At 34.8% G+C, this 20,738-nt stretch overlaps 2 protein-coding genes across 2 annotated transcripts; one reads left to right on the top strand and one right to left on the bottom strand.

Annotated features, from left to right (window-relative positions):
- Positions 286-7,580, bottom strand: LOC109825496 (DNA excision repair protein ERCC-8-like). The gene is made up of 10 exons (XM_020392351.1): positions 7,260-7,580; positions 5,790-6,050; positions 5,547-5,706; positions 3,771-3,946; positions 2,565-2,790; positions 1,341-1,495; positions 1,147-1,236; positions 1,020-1,072; positions 778-785; positions 286-578 (listed from the first exon to the last, which is right to left on the bottom strand). The coding sequence occupies exons 1-10, from the start codon at positions 7,407-7,409 to the stop codon at positions 529-531; spliced, it is 1,329 nt and encodes a 442-aa protein (XP_020247940.1). The 5' UTR covers positions 7,410-7,580; the 3' UTR covers positions 286-528.
- Positions 10,358-12,376, top strand: LOC109825870 (60S acidic ribosomal protein P2A-like). The gene is made up of 4 exons (XM_020392776.1): positions 10,358-10,465; positions 10,575-10,664; positions 11,808-12,034; positions 12,120-12,376. Exons 2-4 carry the CDS (start codon positions 10,577-10,579, stop codon positions 12,144-12,146), a joined length of 342 nt encoding a protein of 113 aa, XP_020248365.1. The 5' UTR covers positions 10,358-10,465; positions 10,575-10,576; the 3' UTR covers positions 12,147-12,376.

The raw sequence follows: 20,738 nt of genomic DNA on the forward strand, positions 1-20,738 counted from the left end.
TGAAAAAAGAATTCTCAGGTGAAACACTAAAATCAAGATACTCAAATTTGAACCTGCTCGAAGATCGACGGACAGGGCTTGCTCATCCTAAGAAGCATGTCAAATAGTTGGATATAAATCCTAGAGGAAATGCATAATTCACTCGATGATATCCCTAGACAACAGGATATCCAGTGATCAAATCTACAAACTTTCAAATCCCCGAAATAATTGACAACAAAATATTACATTAGAAAACGCTTGGTAGAAGTATGTATGTAACACAAAGGTATTCATGAATCATGATTTAATGTCCAAGAGAAACGCCTGCAATCTGACATTTACTTCACCTTCGATACATATGTTGTCAAATATGTATTCAAGCCAGTACAAATATACGATTAGAAAGCGAAGACAAATGTGAAGTCCTCCTATTTTCAAAAGATGGAACTCTGATTACATCAAAATTCCGAATGAACCAAACAAATATAGACACATAAATTTACAGATATTAGACGTAATTAATTGCAAAAGAGGATTCGACAAAGCCTAGTCGCTCCAATTATCACGATCTTCCTCTAGAGAGCCATCTCCTTCCTGCATAAAAGAATCAGATAAATGAGTGCATGAGGGCAGTCATTTCGTTCATGCTTGCATCAATGCCAGGTTTCTGCTACAATTTGCACAGGGCTGTCATTTTCTATCTTATGAACTTGGCACTGTATCTCATGAACAGCATTCTTATAGCATAAACTCATTTATGTGAGTATATAATTTGACGGCAGGCCATCTAATATCTAGCTAGAAACAGAATCTAACCTACATTCTGATAAAGATGTTCCAGCAGTCTCCGTTTTAAACAGAAAATACAAGATATTTGCCTTCTGAGGCAGCTATTTCAACAGCATTATCTCAAATTTCAAATAAATTTATGAGGCAATAAGCCCTGAGGATCTCGGTCATGGGTAATAAATTTCAGACCATAATGAATGAAAATCACCAAAATGGCATGTTCAAATATATATATTGGGGGGGGGGNATTTGGTGGTGACCAAATGAGCACTTTTCTATCATTGCTCCCTGTGTACAATTCCTGCATGGCCATGAAACTAAACATCAGTACATCTATCAAACTCAAACAACTGAGGAGGACAAATGAATATTCACCTGATCTTGCGAACTAAAACAGCAGCAGTTCACCGCCTCATAGTGACCACGGAATGTCCGATACATCATACCAGACCACATATCATATGCCTTAAAACAGGGAAGGAAACCAAAATAAAAAGTTCAAAGTTTATTCAGCAAAACAGTGTCTTTGAGGCCTCAAAATACAAGCAACAGTAGTGGGGATAAGGCACCTTGACTGTTGCCATACATGGAACAAAGACAAGTGAAGAATCCTCATTGATAGCTAGCTGTAAAGCTTTACTTGTCTGTAGGCGCATAGCTTCATAGTTGACTAATGTATTGCAGCCAGATTCGATATCCCACAATCTTAATCTTGAATCGGAGCCTGGGAACAGAAGTTTAGTTAATAATTGAATAGAGGTGCTTAACCAGTGCATGTGAAAGCCCAAGTCCAGAGGACAACATCAGGTAATAATATGGTCAGAACTACATAAAAATGGAATAAAGCTCGTGCGCTATTGAAGCTCAAGCTACTGACAAGATAATCAAATAAGAATGGTACCACCATCTACAGCACAAATAAAACCTTCAATACTTCAAGGCAAGAATAAGACCCTACATAAGTTTTATTAACTACAACAACATTCTCAGAGCATCAACATGGAAGTAAACAGTACCAATAGGAAAGGTCAGAGAAATTTATCGAGGTTTAGCTTAAGAGGAAAACATCCCAAAAACTTGACCAGGGCAACTATTGGGCATCCTTCATTTTGTGTGAAGTTAAAAAACTATCATGAAATTTTACTGTTTTCTCAGAGAACTACTAGAATATTTAGCGAAGTGCCATGACTACCATCAATGAACGTTAAAGTTCATGGTAACTACTTGGAATAGATAAACTCCACGGTAGTTTTCTGAGAAAATGATGAAAATTCATATTAATCTATTAAAAGTTACCCATACAAAAAGATAAACTCCATGGTAGTTTTCTGAGAAATGATGGAAAATTCATGTCAATTTACTTTTACTTGCTATGTAGTTTCCCGTTGTGAACCCCCGGCGAGGGAAAGGTTCGGGGCTAGATTCAAAGCTACTGACTCTAATAAGATTAATAGCCATAACGCAGAAAGAAGGTCAAGATCAGGCACGCAAACCAAGTCTTCCAGTACAGTTCGGGCTTCTTTAAAGGGAAGCCCTCACTTCTGCCACATGTTCCTATCAATATCGGTAATTGGAATAATGTTGGCCAGAAACTGTCCCACCTTGTCACATTTCCTATTTGCAGATGACTCTTTGCGTGGAAAGATTGGGGTGGCGGATCAGGACGCTTGAACTTATTTCTATAATTCTTTTAATTCTTTGATAGGTGCAAATTGAAATAGTAAATTAATACACGTTTTTTAACTTATTTGATAGCTCAATTACGGATTTAAAAAATCCAAATGCAACTTAACCTGAACTCAGAAGGTACATGCCATCTCTAGTTGCTTTCAGTCCAGTCACAGCACCGTAATGAGCAGTCGCACGATTATGACTGGATAACATACCAGGATGTACTCTCTGCACCACAGACCCTCTGGTTGAAGTGTTACCTCTGTGAAGGGCTGACATCTTTTTTGGTTGACCATTGGTCTTTGCAGAAACTGATTGTCCTGCATGAAGTTTCCTTGTTACAGAACCCTGCTAAGCCAACAGATGCCAAATAAAGATCCGAAAACGAACTGCAACAATTTCTTCCAGTTCTATATTCAGAAAGCAATAAGATGCTATAATGCTAAGCAAAGAAACTCTCTAATTCTTAGTTGAACAATATGAAATAATAAATTAGGATACTGTTCGCTGCAATCATTGGAAAAGAAAAGGCAAAACAGTCAGAAACAAGCATAAACATACTTGACAGGAGACAAGATGGCAATAAACCAGTAATGATGGAAATTCAAATTCCAAATCATATAACTTCTCTTAAATTTAAATAGACCTAATAGGCTCATATTCAAACTTCAATCTATTAACTAATCCCATATCAAAATAAGATACTTAATCCTAAGCTCAAATCAAATATCCAATCTAAACTCAAAATGAAATATCTATCCTAAACTAATTTTCTCAATACAAAATGAATTATCACTCTCCAATAAGATACAATGATGGGTTTTATCTTTAATTCTCTGATGTTGTCATGCATCAACATTTTCTAAGGCATAGTCCCTTACAAATTCATATCTATTAGACTTAACAAATATGATTAATCCACAATAGATATCAGAGGTCAGAAAAAGGAATTGAATAGTGGATAAAAGGCGTGTATATAGCATATGTTAATAAAAAAAATTAAACTAAACTGTATAGACGAGAAAAAGGAATAAGCTATGATCCTAGCCAATGGACTTCACAGGTAATTGATCAGAGCTAGACCAACATTTAGCTCAGTTGTTCCCAACTAAAAGAATGTGAGTGATCTGAACATAGTTTGCATCTGGAAAAAATGTACCGGAAGGATGTCTATAGAAAAAACTGTAGTATGGTGATTGGTAAAATATGCTACCCAAAAACACTACCTGAAAATGTAGATGTGCAAGAGCGCACTACTGATTCCAGAATGCATTGACAGAAAAATATAATACTGGAAGTAAAACAATTGAAAAAGGATAAGAATATACTTTCTTCAATGTGCTTTCCAAGAAAGGTGGGCGTCTCCCAAGCTGAGATCTTGATTGATCTAAAACAAGGAAACATCCTGCACGTCTTATGTCCCAAAAACGTATGGCGCCATCACAACCCCCAGTAACCAAAATCCACTCGTTAGAGGTAGACCATTCCAGAGTCATAACTCCATCTGCCATCATAGACATGACATACAAATGAAGCATCTTTGGGCTAATGTCTAAACCGACCTACATATATTGCAGAATCAAACACTCCAGTTTACTTAATTTTCAAAATGTTAATTACTAAATACTCAACTAAAAACAACATTCAAAGAAGGTGTAACCTAACCTGTAAAAACACGACTATAATACTTTGATGAGCCATGTATTTTAATTTAATATAGTTTTTACATTTTCTATAAAACCATGTTGTTAAGACAAAATATAGAGGGAATCTTTCACTGTTAATAGTCTGTGGAATATAATATCATCAGATCTTGATTAACAAGGATAGGGAGCTTGAACAAAATCATGATTGATTATTGCAATCGATTTTGATACAAGATGTAGAAAAGCCACAACTGCCAAACGTTTTGACATCAAAAAAATATAACTCAGCAAATTCTTTGATAATATAGTGGCGAAAACTCCTAGAGTCTCATTTGTAATGGTGCCTACGCATCATCCACTGTAATAGACTCAGACACCTCAAAGCTCCCACAATAAAAAAGATATCATCAACATCCAAATGACAGCATGGCTAAAACAAACAAAATCCCGAAACAGAGACGAGCTACATGTCCACTACTGCATGATCAAATCACATGGCAATGGTTAGTAGTTGGTCCTCACTTCTCATTTAGTCACGGTTAATATACTTAACTTTTTTATATTTTACTGTTTTCGGCGTAAGTTGTCCATGTGAACATTCCACCCCATGCCCTCCAAACACCAAAACATAACAAACATGCTTACAAACACTCCTTGCAGTTATCTTTTTTTCTCATAATACCACAAAAAACTAACATTTATTAAAGGATAAAGAGATCATTGGAACCGAATGTCTATAGGGTGATTGTTACCTCAACCATTATTCAATCATCTGCACATCATTAAGATTGATCAGGTTACCCCCAGAACAATGCGTTATTAAGGACAAGAAATCACTTCATAGCGTTCCAATTAAGGAGCTTAAGGAGCCCCAATAATTTGGTTATGAATTAGGTAATTATTTATAACTGGAAATTTGGTTAAACTCTAAAGTATTTTCCATTACAGACATGAAATTCCAAATCTTAAGAATTACAAAGTTTACAAATCCATAAGCCACACCTATACAAGCTCCATTGAGGCCCAAATGATGAAGTTCACTTGGGTGGAAATTTGGCATGTGAATAAACATATCCTGCAAACAGAAAATGCAGGTTATCATTAGGGTCTTGCCGTATGCATGAACCCGTGCTTTTTATGATCGATACAAACACTTCGAGAAACTATCAGATCCCAACAACAAGATTTCTCTCAAGTTTTAACAATTACTCTTATGATGATATACTCTAAACAACTTTGCACAATTTATGTTAAATAAATAATTATAGAATGCATACTTAAACTGTTTTCTCCAAGTCTATATGCTTCTTTTATCCATTTAAGCACATGAAAATATCAAGTGTTTCGTTATGATTGATGCATGAAATGAAAGCTGAAAATTACATATAAAATTACATATATATACAAATATGTACACATAAAAATTTAAGCAACAATTTTTTTGTTAAAAATTCTCACCACGATGACCAGATAATGTATGTGTAAATGCCCCAGAAGCAATATCGCATAGACGGACTTGAACGTCTGCGCTTCCAGCAGCAATAAGCATATGTGTTGTGGCTATTGAGGACATTGTTGCGCCATAAACTTTTCCAGGCATTTTGAAGTCCATCACAACCTGCAGATTAAATGTATAAAGGAAAAGCTTATCATTACAGAAGACCTGTATAATAAGACAGGCTTGAGGGATAAGTAACCTACTTGAGTCGTATTTGTATCCCATACTTTGACATAGTGATCAAAAGAGCCTGTAATAAATAGCCCTGTGTCCACTGGATACCAGATAGCAGATGATATAGCAAATTTATGACCGTGCCCATGCTGCTTGTCAACAACAAATAGACTTTTGTGCTTCGCAATCATTCCTCCTCCCTCGTAGTCGGTAGCATGCTGTACGTCAAAAAGAGCAGCAGATCCATCTGATGCTCCAGATAGCAGATACCGTCCTTCAGTTAAATCTACCTGATTAGATGTCATAGTAAGTGAATAAGTTGCCTTTCACAATATCAACATTTGTTAAACACAAATCAGTACTAATATCCTCGTGATAAAGAACACACACCAGATCAAAACAAAAGACAGAAGGCCAAAATTATAAGACATGGCTAGTATCTACTAGTCTAATGGCGGCACCGGTTCATATCCGCTCTGTTTACAGCCCTAAGTCAGAAGGAAAAAGAGGCAACACTCGCGTCTTTTTCGTAAAATTTTGGTTACATCTGGGAATATTGATCAGTAATCCTAAATGTATAAAACGAGCAAGAGAAAGATTAAGAAACACGTTTATGTAAGGACACAAAAAAGTCTCTTGCGCCTATCCAAATATTTAATCTCCTTAGCGAGGATAACAAAGAAATCGTTGCAGTAATCAACATAGTCATAGTATCTTGAAGCACAACTTAGGAGAGTAAAAGAAGGGCCTTTCCAAAGCAAATTTTTCAAAGAATCCAATGGACATGAATGAATAGCAACAGACTGAGAGAAGGGGGGAAGATGGATGCAACCATATAAAGGTTGTTCCTTATTGAGGTAAAATGAGTTGAGATGGATCGAATATGTGCAACAGAGATCAAAAAGTTTCCGCTCCAGTAGAAGTAATGGCATTGTAGCTATTGAGCAATGAGGACTGGAGGTACAGCCAGGAAAGGATAGTGGTTAAGAGATGAACCACATTGAATTGATGAAAGCAAAGAACCCCTGTGGTCAAACTGACAATTTGGAATGAAGGCCTTGTTGTTTTTATTGGCATAACCATTGATGTAGGATAATTTGTAGGTCAAATCCAAATTCGGTTGAAGAGTCCTCATCCTGTGGAAATACTAATCTGCATAGATAAATTTGTTGGAAGATTACGACATCTAGATTTAAATTTTAAAGTTTAGTCTGAATTTAAATTCTAGGAGTTTGATTTGGATTTCAATTCAATGATAGAATTGTTAGATTTCTTCAAATTGTAGTAGGATTAGAAGTTTATTTGTATTTGAATTGTTAGATTTCTTCGAATTGTTAAATTCAGAGTGCTAAATAAGACTAAAGGAGATATTTTTAGGTTACATCTCTCTCTCTCTCTCTCTCATTATCAACGGTACAGGAGCAAACTCTAATCTCCCATGGAGCAAGTAACGAACTTTAGAATGCTAAAACCCTAAAGGATAGATTTTTTTAGGGCACCTGGAGAGAGTTGACGGCGCCCTTGTGAGGGCTGACGATCTCCTTGCGATTGGAGAGCTCGAGAGATGAGACGCGGCGAGATCGGAGGCGGCGGGAGAAACAAGAGGGGAGGATGGAGCCCGATTCCCTTTCCCTGATTTCTTTCCACATCTCCACCCTCGCATCTTCGTCGGCGATAACGCGCGTCGTCCGCGCCAAAAACAATACCGACGCGCGTACGGAGGAAGCCGATCGAGATGGATTGAACTTTTTTTTTTTTTGGAGAAGGGCGATGATGGAATGAGATGGAAACGGAAATGGAACCTTATCCGGTTTCTTTCTTCCTCGGGGTTTCTAGATGTGAGTCAGCTTCGCTTCGGAATTTTGATAGGTAGTCCCTCACATTCTTCATATTTTGATATTAGTCCGCCAAATCGCTTTATTATGTGTTACTGGGCGAAACTATCTTCAAAATCATCAGTTGAAGTATTGAGCCACATAATTGTGAAGAGGAAAATGAATTATTGCTGAAGAAGAAGATGATTTTGCGCAAAGTTGAAACTGTACCTTATTTGAAAAAAAAAATTTAGAAAATCGAAAGATGATTTTGATTTTCATAAAAGATCTCTGATATTTTACAAGTACGCTGTTATGATGTTAGGGACATTTGTATCCTTTTCTTGTTACATTTGTTATGAAAATCTAGGTCAGGGGGATGTATTTGGAATGGTGATAATGCAATGTTATGTTCTAGTTTATTTACTGGTTAACTTTGAGCGATTGGATTTTGAACTTCATTTATGTGTAATATTTTTAATAATAACAATAATAGCCCTGCATTTGGAGATTTTTTTTTTTGCAGCAATGGTTGTATGTTGCACTTACATCATGCGCATGGTACCCATCATGACCATAATCCATACATGCACAAGGTAAAATTACTTCTCCCCCAACCCATGTTCTTTCTTGAGAGATATTACTACCAATCAAAAAATTTGCCACTGATCTCCTTCTCTCTTTGGTGAGTTTGAAAAAAATATATATCAGAAATGGGGCAATTTGGTAAAGTTAGGCCGGTTGAGACCCGCATTTATAATCCCCTAACTCATTTAATCGTAGTCATGTCATTAAGCAATTTGGTAAAGTTTTGCCTATGTTAATGTTAGTATCTATGGCAGTACATATTTGGCACTAGAGGCACACCATTGGACACAATCCCAACCACACCCCCTCATCTGCTACAGTGCAGGGGGCCCCACATGGGATTTTTAAAAAATCCCATGTGGGGCCCCTGCACTGTAGCAGATGAGGGGGTGTGGTTGGGATTGTGTCCAATGGTGTGTCTCTAGTGTTTCTTTTTGCAAAGTCACGAAATTGAGAGTATTTCATTGCTTATTAGCCAAAAAATTCTGCAAGCGAAATTATTTTCGATCCGGTTCAGTGACACACTAGAATAATTATGGAACAAAAAATGTCTTGCTTCATGTGACCACGCTATTAATTAACGGTGTTAATACTGTGCAGCATGTTGATCCATTAACAATGTTGGGGGTGTCTCTTAACAAAGTTTGAAAGTTTAGAGGGAAAAGTATTAAGTGCACTCAGTTTTATGTAGGGTTGTGCAATCGTTCAGTCGGTTCGGTTTTTGATCAAATTTGGCCAAACCGAACCGAACTGCCTATCATTTATAACCGAACCGAATAGATTCAAGTTCATTCGGTTAGGTTCGGGTCGGTTTATTCGGTTTTCACTCTGGTAAAAAATGTTATATCCAAATTCAATTTTCACTTCTAATCTGTTGACGAAGAAATAAGTCTCTTTACACTTTAATTTATTAAAACTAATAAACTATCAAATGCTATTGAATATTAGATGTAGAAATCAAAATCTTATATCTACCAAAGCTTACATGATTTTTTTTAGAGAAAGCTTATGTATAGAATTAAAGTGATCTCAATTTGATAGACAAAGTAAATAAAAAATACGTAATAATTTGGATGTTGTGTATAGTTTTTATAAAATTATAAGTATAATCCAAAGAGAAATCTGATCCAAAACTGTATCAATCGAGGAGAAAATTCAAGAAAATGTTAGAATCAACATTATGGTTTAAGTTTCTCACATCCAAAGTGGATTGGTCAAAAGTAGAAGAAACGAATAGGTAATAGAGAGGAGTAGAAAACTAGAGATAATGAATAGCACTAGAATTTGAGAGGACACCATTGTTGGGGTATTTTATCGCTATCAGGTCGTGTGAGAGAAAAATATATTAAGGTGCAACGAAATAACTCTATATGAAATATAATGAGTCGGATTTAAGCTGATGCAAATAGTAATTAGAACGGGTAATACAGTTCGGTCGGTTCGGATTGAAAAAAAACTTCAACCCAATCCAACCCGAACTCTAGTAAAATACCCCAACATTATGTTTTAAGCTTCTCACCTCCAAAGTGGATTGGTCAAAAGTAGAAGCAGCGAACAGATAATAGAGGGGTAGAAAACTAGAGATAATGAGTAGCCATAGAATTGGAGAGGACACCATTATTGGAGTATTCTATCGCTATCAAGTCGCGTGAGAGAAAAATATATATCAATGTGCAGCGAAACAACTCTATATGAAATATAATGGGTCGGATTTAAGCGGATGCTAATAGTTATTAGAGCGGGTAATGCAATTCGGTCGGTTTGGTCGATTCGGGTTGAAAAAAACTTTAACCCAATCCAAACTGAACTCTAGTAAAAACCGTACCGAACTATCAAAATTCGGCCGGTTTGACCGGTTTGTTTGGTTTGAACCGAACCATGCTCACCCCTAGTTTTATGGCATTAAACGGCACCAATAAATATTAGCCTGCGGATCATTAGCTTTTGAGATTCTTATATCCATCCAATAGTTGATATCATTTTGGATGCACATTTAATGCCATGGACCGTCAGTCCGGATTCTTTCTCGGCTTACAAGTCCCAGTTTATTAGAGGGGAACATGTGCGACGCCCCCAAAATTCAGGGGTTTCATCGAAAATAAGAAGAGATCAAGAGGGTTTCCGTGGGAAACGCCCAGCACATATCAGTCTCCTTTGGATCATCAACGAACGGCTCAGATTGATTCCCAACGCCTCGTGACCCAATATAAATACTGGTCATTTCTAACCGCAGCTTCTCCCACTCGTCTCGTAAACCCTAGATCAGGCGGCCGAGCTCTCCATCGCTCCTCCCCATTTCTCGAGTAATTTACCCCCTAAATCTCTCCTTAATCCTCTAATTTCTCTAATTTTTTTGTGGTCTTAAATCACTTCGGGAGGTAATTCGTGCGGTTATTTGCGTAATTTGTGCAGAAATGAAGGTTGTCGCCGCTTACTTGCTCGCTGTTTTGGGCGGGAACACCACTCCCTCTGCTGAAGATGTCAAGGAAATCTTGGGCTCAGGTTCGGTTTCCTTTTGCCCTTGCAGTGATATTACATCAAAAAGACGCGTTCTTTTGTTGCAAGATGAAACCTTGTCATCTTTTTTGATGTTTTTAATCCAAAATGTATTTTTTTTGCGAGTCATGGCCGCTCATTTATTTATTTTAAGCTCATTACCAAGACAACTATAGGAAATAAGTGAAATGGTTAATTAGAAATTTTGTGATAGGGGTTTGCGTTCATCTCCGAGGACAATAAAGTATTTTTTTATAGAAAATATGCACACTTAGAAACAATATAGGCTTCAGATTACCTTTACAGAGATATGGGAAGGGATCATGCCAATGTTGTTGAATCTAGGTAGTGGAAGTGAGAAAATAGTGGAGAAGTGTCACATAAGCTATGCGAGGGGGATATTCGAAAGAAAAATTCCGTCTAGATTGTTTTTGATTTTTAAGGATCAGAATAAATAGAAAGTAGGTGTTGTGATATCGAAGCTAGTACAAAAATCTGATACCAATAAACATTGATTCGGTGAGATGATACGTATCATAGGAGTGAAATTTTGGAAGATAAGTGAGGGTTAAAATAGAGTATTAGCAATCTCATTACTGCAGCGATGATGCATGATATTTGGACACTCTTCAAATCTAGCCATAAGCATTGATCCGGTGAGATGATACGTAGCATAAGAGTGAAAATTTTGAAGATAAGTGAGGGTTAAAATAGAGTATTAGCAATCTCATTACGGTAGCGATGATGCATGATATTTGGACACTCTTCAAATCTAGCCATAAGCATTGATTCGGTGAGATGATACGTAGCATAAGGGTGAAAATTTTGAAGATAAGTGAGGGTTAAAATAGAGTACTAGCAATCTCATTACGGCAGCGATGATGCATGATATTTGGACACTCTTCAAATCTAGCCATACACCATGAAGATGAGACTAGCGTTTTATTTCTAACTATGTTCTGCCTATTTAGTGTAGTTTTGGCAAGCCAATTCGTTGTTTAGTTTGATTTGCAGCTCCAAACTATTCATTTCAGCAAACCAGTTTTTGCCACTTGAATTTTGAGTCGTGTACATCTGTTAGCCAACTGTACCCAATCAAATGCAACTAATCGAACAAATCAATTATTGATCGTGGCTTTTATCCTGTAGTTGGGGCTGAAGCCGAGGATGACAGAATTGAACTCCTACTATCTGAAGTCAAGGGCAAGGACATAACCGAGCTCATTGCCTCCGGAAGGGAGAAGTTCGCCTCAGTTCCATCCGGTGGTGGTGCTGCCATGGCCGTGTCGGCACCCGCTGCTGGTGGCGCTGCACCAGCTGCAGCTGCTGAGACCAAGAAGGAAGAGAAAGTCGAAGAGAAGGAAGAATCCGATGATGTAAAAATTCACCTAAAAACTCCATTCATTTCATTTTCGCTCCTCTGGTTCTACTAATTCATTCTTTTTGCGTTTTTTTTTGCAGGACATGGGATTCAGTTTGTTTGACTAAGTGCTCTTTTGTTCTGCTTTTTGGAGAAATCATCAAGAGTTATTAGGCAAACATGTCGAACAATCCATAGCGCTTGCATTTTGAGCCTTTTTATGCTCTTGTTATCTTCTTTTGCATTAAGCTAGTCATTTTTCTGTTTTGTTTTGTTTGTGTACCTGCGGATTAATTAGTATTGATTAAGATTTATGAATTTCTCACATGGAATTGGTATCTAAATCAGCATTTGCAAAGGTGTGTTAGTTGATGATATCTTGTTTGTTTGCTGTGAATTGACTTTCATGGACCCTTATCTCATTGGTGTTGATCCCTGTGATGTCCAGAGCTTAATTTGTTTATAAGCTTTTTTGGGAATCACTGGGTTTTCGGTTATTGGTGATATCAAATTTGTGTGGGTTTTTTTGTGTGTTGCTGGCTTATTTTTCTTTGGGAACCGGAACCAAATAATATCTTAAGAACAAATTTTCACTTCAGCCCCATTTAATTTTATTATTATTGAAATCGGCCTTTTTTTTTATTTACCAAAACCAACCTGATTTTTTAATTAGCAATTTAATCACCTTCCTAATTAGTCGGGGTTGGTAACCCCGACTATTTAGGAGGGTGTTAAACCCTAATTAGAAGTCTTAAACTCTAAAAATTAATGTCCTAAATAGTCGAGGTTGGTAACCTCGACTAATTAGGAAAGTGATTACGTTGCTAATCACGAAATCGGGTCGGTTTTGATAAATAAAAAAAAAAAGTCGATTTCAATAATAAAAAATTGGAATGGGGCAGAAGTGAAAAATTGTTCAATATCTTAACGAATCTCTTCATAAAAGTTTAAATAAAAAAGACAAGTGATAAAGAGCGTGGAGAAAGTGGGGAGAGATGCTATTCGAATTTTTTTCAAATAGTCTTATGAATCGAATTTGGATGAGTAATTACAGGAGTGAGTACTTGACAATTGTTTTACCCCACCACATTGGGCTGTTTGGTTTGCTGCAATGATAAGCTAGAAATCAACTTTAAAATCTTTATCCAGGAAATATATTTCTGAATGCAAATTCACTGTTTGGGTTTAGAAACAATTAGTGCAAAAGCTAATCTTGCCATATAAGAAAACTTGGATATAGTTGATTTTCTATTTAGATTTTAAAAGATCTTTTTGATGAGGTGCACATTTTTATCTTTCGATTTTTCTTTCTTTTGGAGCCTGCATTTTTTTTTCTTCTCCCCAATTTGAACGTTGCATTTGTTGCGAGTTTTTTCTACAAAACGAAAGTCCGTTTAACTTTCTTAATTATATAGTCGCAAAACAAGCAGTATATTTACAAATTTTCAAATTCGGCTACTCTATATACTCTCACTGTTCCATTTACATTCAATTAATTAACACTTTTGGTCTCGGATTATAGATTTTCATAAGCTAAACCATCAACTACAAAACTTATGACCAAATTACCAAATTGGTATTAAAAATAGCATCTAATAATCAGATTGGTATTAAAAGTAATTCTGATGATGATAAGGTATTAAAACTTGCACGATGTGATAAAGTGACCAAGAAAATTTCTAGCCAAAATTCTCTAAATGTGCCCTCGTGACGCTTAAGTTGCTTTCTTAAATTATATGTGGCAGTGATTTATTTATTTATTTACTTTTTTGGGTGAGGGGCGAATTAACTATACACAAACAAAATCCCGCCTAAAAGTTTCTTCATTTCCCCTCTCGCTGAGCTTTGAAAGAGTGAACACATAAAAAGTACGGAGGTGATATAGATTCTTCTCTGTCGTTGATGGTGGTGGTGGATTTTTTGTTAGGCTAAACTCGTGAAGTCCTAGCATCGAAGGACGGAGGTGACAAAGATTTTCTTCCACTGATTGGCAGAAAAAATTTTGTCATTCAAATCCATTGGTACAAGTTTTATGGCGTCCAAATTTCATGATTTCATGAGTTATAACCTACAAAATTTGGTCATTTTGGAGCTGTCGTTCAAAAAAAGAGTTACTAATTTCATGGAGGCCAAAATTCACTATTTGATGATCTATAACTCTTGTTTTTTGGCAATTTTTAGTCATTTTGACTATTTGGCAAATAATTTTGCAGAGTCCAAATCGCATGTACATGAGCTATAATCCATATTTTTTGGCAATTTATAATCAAAACGACCCATTGGTAAATAAATTTGTGAAGCCGAAACTTCACGATTTGATGAGCTAAACCCATGATTTTTGGTTATTTTTAACCAAAATTCACGATTTAATAAGCTATATCCCATGATTTTTGACCATTTTTAATCGTTTCGACAATGGACTTGTGAAGTCCAAAATTCACTTATTCATGATATATATCCCACGATTTTTGGTAAAATATAGTCGTTCCAAGTGCAAATAATTTCGTAGAGTCTAGAATTCATGATCTCATGAGCTATAACTCATGACTTTTGGTTATTTTTATTCATTTCGATCCTTTGGCAAACAATGTCATATGGTCCAAAATTCTCGATTTCATGAGCTATAACCCATGATTTTTGGTCATTTTTAGACATATCTACTCATTGGTAAATAATTCTGCGAAGGCTAAAATTCACAATTTCATGAGCTATAACATAAATTTTGGCCATTCTTTTTCATTTCAATCAATTAGCAAATTATTTCACGAAGTCAAAAAATTGCGATTTCATGAACTATAACTCATGACCTTTGGTCATTTTTACATGTTTCAACCCACAAGTAAATAATTTCTTGACGGTAAAAATTCACTTTTTCATGGGCTGTAACGTAAGATTTTTGGTAATTTTTAGTCCTTTCAACCCATTGATAAATAATTTTATGGAGTAAAAAAATTCACAGTATCATGAGCCATAACCCATGATTTTTGGTAATTTTTTATTGTTCAAACCCATTGGTAAAATTTTACGATATCTAAAATTCATGATTTCATGAGCTATAACCCATGAATTTTGGCCATTTTTATTCGTTTCACCCATTGCGAAATAATTTTTTAAGAGATGAAAATTCACGATTTCGTGAGCTATAACCCACGTTTTTTAACAATTTTATTCCATCCAACATGTAATTTTGTGGAGTCCAACATTAATAATTTCATGAGCTATAACCCATGTTTTAGCCATTTTTAGTCATTTCGACCCTTCAACAAATAATTTCATGGATTCACAAATTCACATGTTTAAGAGCTATAACTCATGATTATTGGTCATTTTTACTAACAGGGACCTAGTGGCAAATAATTTCACAGTGGGTAAAATTCACGATTTCAGTTCGATCCTATAGTGAATAATTTTGTAGAATCTAAAATTCATGATTTCTTAAACTATAACCCACGATTTTTAAAAAAATTTAGTCGTTCAGACCCCTTGACAATAATTTTGTAGAATCCAAAATTTATGATTTTAAGAGCTATAATCCATGAATTTTGGCAAATTTTATTCAATTTGACCCATTGGCAATTGAAGACAAAATTCACGACTTCATGAACTATAATCCATGATTTTTTGCCATTTTTTAGTCATTTTGATCCATTGACAAATAATTTTATGGAGTCCAAAATTAATGATTTCATGAGTTATAATCCATGATTTTTAATAGTTTCCATTCATTATGACCCATTGGTCAATAAGTTTATGGAGTCCGAAATTCATAATTTCATGAATTATAACCTACTAATTTTGGCCATTTTAGTTATTTCTACCCATTGATAAATACTTTTATAGAGTTTGAAATTTATGATTTCATGAGCTAAAATCCATGATTTTCCTGTAAATTTTAGTTGTTTATATCCATTAACAAATAATTTGTGGAGGCTAAAATTCATGATTTCATTATCTATAACTCACGATTTTTGGTCTTTTTTATTCGTTCTGACTCATTGACAAATAATTTTTTGGAGTCTAATATCTATGATTTCATGAACTATAACCCAAGATTTTTGATCGTTTTTAGTCATTTTGATCTTTTGGCAAATAATTTTGCAGAGTCTAAAATTCTTGATTTTATGAGCTATAACCTATGTTTTTCGGTCATTTTTTGACATATCTACATATTGCTAAATAATTCGGCAGAGACCAAAATTCATGATTTCATGAGCTATATATAACCCAAATATGACTATTCTTATTCATTTCAACCCATTAATAAATTATTTCACGAAGTCAAAAATTATTATTTCATCACTTATAACTCATGATTTTTGGCCATTTGTATACGTTCCGACCTGTAGGCAAATAATTTCATGGTGAAAATAATTCACTATTTTATGAGCTATAATGCAAATTTTTGGCCATTTTAAATCTTTTCAACCCATTTATAAATAATTTTGCGGAGTAAAAAATTCATGATTTCATGAGCTATAACCCGTGATTTTTAATATTTTTTTGTTGTTCAAACGCATCGGCGAAAATTTTTTAGAATCTAAAATTCATGATTAAATGAGCTATAACCCACAAATTTTGGCCATTCTTATCCATTTCATCTTTTGGCAAATAATTTCGCAGAGAGGAAAATTCACGATTTGTTAGTTGTAACCCACAATTTTTGGCCATTTTAGTTGTTTCCATCCATTGGCATATACTTTTATAGAGTCCAATATTAATAATTTTATGAGTTATAACCCATGTTTTTCTGGATATATTTTGTCATTTTGACTCTTCAATAAATAATTTTATGAAGTCCAAATTTTATATGTTTATGACCTGTAATCCATGATTATTGGTCATTTTTACTTGCTACGACCCATTGGCAAATAATTTCACGGTAGGTAAAATTCATGATTTCATTTTGACCATATGATGAATAATTTTGTAGGGTTCGAATATCATAATTTCCTGAGCTATAACCCACGATTTGGGAAAAAATTTAGTCGCTCAAACCTATTGGCAAATAATTTTATGGAGTCCAAAATTCACAATTATATGAGATAAAACCCACAAATTTTGCCAATTTTTATTCACTTCGACCCATAGGCAATAATTTCACAGTGACTAAATATCACAATTTCGTGAGCTATGACCCATGGTTTTTGACTATTTTTAGTTATTTCTACCCATTGATAAATAATTTAACAAAGTTTAAAATTTATGATTTTATAACCTATAACCCATGACTTTTTTTGATTTCAGTCATTCATTTCAGACCCATTAGCAAATAATTTGTAGAGCCTAAAATTTATGATTTCGTAAGATATAATCCACGAGTTTTGGCCCTTTTTTATTTGCTATAACCTATTAGCAAATAGTTTTATGGAGAGAAAAAATTAGTATTTCATAAGCTATAACCCATAATTTTTGGTCATGTTTAGTCATTTTGACGCATTGCTAAATAATTTCACAGTGGTCAAAGTTCACGATTTCATGTGCTATAACCCATAATTAGAAATTTTTAGTTGTTTAGACCTATTGACAAATAATTTTGTGAAATCCAAAGTTCATGTTTTCATGAACTATAAACTTTACTTTTTAGCCATTTTCAGTCATTTTTACCATTGAGAAATTATTTTATAAAATTAAAATTTTATAATTTCATAAGCTATAACCCACGAATTTTGGATATTTTTAATTGTTACGACCAATTGACAAATAATTTCATAAAAACCAAAATTAAAAGTTTTATGAGCTATAACCTATGTTTTTTTTATTATTTTTAGCCGTTTGGACACTTTGGCATATAATTTTGCGGAGTCTAAATTTCACAATTACATGATTTATAACTCTTGAATTTTGGCCATTTTGATTTGTTTCAACCCAATGACAAATAATTTCATGAAAACAGAACTTCCGGATTTCATGAGCTATAACCCACGATCTTTAGTCAATTTTACTTATTCAAACCCATTGGCAAATAATTTAGGATTTTATTTACTATAACACATAAATTTTTTGCCATCTTTATCCCTTTATAACCCACGATTTTTAGTAATTATTAGTCATCCAAACCTTGTGTCAAATAATTTTGTAGAATCTAAATTTCATGATATTATGAGCTATAACCAACAAATTTTAGCCTTTTTTTAGTTTCCACCCATTGGCAAATAATTTCAAGGAGTTAAAAATTCACGGCTTCGTGTGCTATAATCCATAATTTTTACCATTTTTAGTCATTTCGATCCATTGACAAGTAATTTCATAGTCCAAAATTAATGATTTCATGAGATATAACCCTTGATTTTTAGTTATTTTTGTTTGTTATGACCCATTGGCTAATAAGTTTACAACATCTGAAATTCATTATTTCATGAGCTATAACCCACAAATTTTAGTCATTTTTACGAAGTCTAGAATTTACGGAGTCCAGAATTTATGATTTGATTAGTTTATGATTTTTTGTAATTTTTAGTCATTCACAACTATTCGCAAATAATTTGCGCAGACTAAAATTTATGATTTCATGATCTATAACCCATGGATTTTGGTCTCTTTTCTTCGTTCCGCCCCATTGGTAAACAGTTTCAGAGTCTAACATTCATGATTTAAATCATTTTTAGTCATTTTGATCATTTGGCAAATAATTTCACAGAGTCTAAATTTTTTGATTTTATGAGCTATAACCTATAATTTTTAGTCATTTTTAGATATATCTACTTATTGCCGAATAATTTTACGGAGACCAAGATTCACAATTTCATGAGCTATAACCCAAAATTTGACCATTATTTTTCATTTTAGGTGAGAGGGAGGGGACCGGTTCCTCATGTTACCTCCGACGGTCAAGTCAGTTCATGAATTTAAGCTTGAGTGGAGTATAGAACTATGTGTTCTTATGCTATGTGCATTAAAGATGATCATCTCTTAGATTGGGTCAAGAGGAAGATTCAGATTACCTTTTTTGCTTACCTCGCTCTGATGGTCAATAGTATCCATATATAGAGTGGATGTCCATGGTAAACTGGATATTTTGGCCATGCAAACGGCACTGACAAAGTGTGAGTTGGAAGGTGAGTCATTCTTTACTCTACACATGTCGACTGGCGATAGGAGGAAGATCACTTTGACCTTGATTTGAGGAGCGATCGATGAGAAGTGAGCTGATAAGCGGCATGATGACGCATGGTCTATGAGTAGACATGATATGACTTGTTGTCAGGATGGATAAGCTTTGGTGAAGTTATCTTCTAGCTTCGCTAAGAAGCAATGCCCCTCATGATGGGAGTTGACTTGTTGAGAGGAGTGACGACTCGCTAAGTCTATTAGGCTCTTGGCAAGTTGCCTGCTGCGAGAGGGCCGACTGGTGCGTCTTTCGAGTCAACATTGATGAATGTTGACTCGTCTGGTCAGCTGAGTCAGACTGCTAGCTGATCTCTGGCTATCTCTTCCGTCGGTCGAGATGTCGACTCATCAGATCATATATCTGAAAATAGTTGTACCCCATAACAATTATCTTATCAATAGTTTTCTTAATTAAATACCTTTATTCTCTATATTTAATATCTTAAATGACCTCCTCCATCCACTATCAACACTTTTTCACTAGTCTTTTCAATTCATACTATTATTGTTACTTTTATACATGAAAAGTAAAATGTAACCTTTATTTTCACATGAAAGTAGGATTTGAAGAGGGGTTCATCAGTAGTATAGTTGGTAACCTCAAGAAAATTTTAGTGATCCAATTAATGATAAAAAAACTTTTTTAACAACGTCTATTTCATTTAAGGGCTATATAACCCCCTCTCCATCCCCCAACACTCACAGAAAGGCTCACTCAAGATTACCAACTAAAATGAGTAACACATATATACATGAACATACATGCATACTTAAAAAAATAATTATTTTTAATAATTATCTTATTAATAATTTTCTTAATTAAATACCTTTATTTTCTATATTTAATATCTTAAATGACCTCCTCCATCCACTCTCTCCACTATTTCACAAGTCTTTTCAATTCATATTATTACTGTTACTTTTATACATGAAAAATGTAATGGTTATTTTTACATGAATGTAGGATTTGAAGAGGGGTTCATCAGTAGTATAGTTGGTAACCTCAAGAAAAATTCAGTGGTCCAATTAATGATAATAAAAACTCCTTCAACAATGTCTATTTCATTTAAGGGCTATATAACCTCCTCTCCATCTCCCAACACTCACAGAAAGGCTCACTCAAGATAACCAACTAAAATAAGTAAATAATTTTCTTCTCTTCCTCCTTGCTATTCATTCTCATTTGCTCTGACAATGTAAATAGAAAATTAGAAATGAAACTATTTTTATAGTTACCAACTAAATTTATTAAGTAGCTTTCCTTGGTGGCCAAACTTGACAATAGTGGTGGAGGCTTTGGGGATGGTGGTGCTGATGGAAGAATAGATGGAAGGTCTTGGTTCAATGGTAGCGCCGGAGGTAATGCTTGAAGGAGGTAGAGAAAATGGGTTAGGAGAGACATCAGTGGAGCAGACAATGGAGATAGAGTCTGTTGTGGGGAAACAGAGGTGGTGGTGGTCGAGGGGGAAGGGTCGCTGCCGGTGCCTATTATATGGTCGTGCATGTATGAATGTATGAATATTATCCAATTTAAGATTAAATATGATGTGTTTGTTTGTTGTTGTATTGATAGAAAGTTGCTCAATTATTGGGTTGCAATTAAACAAATATTG

The sequence above is a fragment of the Asparagus officinalis genome, chromosome 10 (assembly GCF_001876935.1).
Source record: "Asparagus officinalis chromosome 10, Aspof.V1, whole genome shotgun sequence".
NCBI classification, from domain to species: Eukaryota; Viridiplantae; Streptophyta; class Magnoliopsida; order Asparagales; family Asparagaceae; genus Asparagus; species Asparagus officinalis.

Coding starts and splice junctions, on each gene's coding strand:
- LOC109825496 (XM_020392351.1), bottom strand. CDS start 7,409: ATGTGGAAAGAAATCAGGGAAAGGGAATCGGGCTCCATCCTCCCCTCT. Junction 6,051..7,259: donor GCGCCGTCAACTCTCTCCAG/GTGCCCTAAAAA, acceptor ACATCTAATCAG/GTAGATTTAACTGAAGGACG. Junction 3,947..5,546: donor TACATTATCTGGTCATCGTG/GTGAGAATTTTT, acceptor CTATGATGGCAG/ATGGAGTTATGACTCTGGAA.
- LOC109825870 (XM_020392776.1), top strand. CDS start 10,577: ATGAAGGTTGTCGCCGCTTACTTGCTCGCTGTTTTGGGCGGGAACACC. Junction 10,665..11,807: donor CAAGGAAATCTTGGGCTCAG/GTTCGGTTTCCT, acceptor TTTATCCTGTAG/TTGGGGCTGAAGCCGAGGAT. Junction 12,035..12,119: donor AGAAGGAAGAATCCGATGAT/GTAAAAATTCAC, acceptor TTTTTTTTGCAG/GACATGGGATTCAGTTTGTT.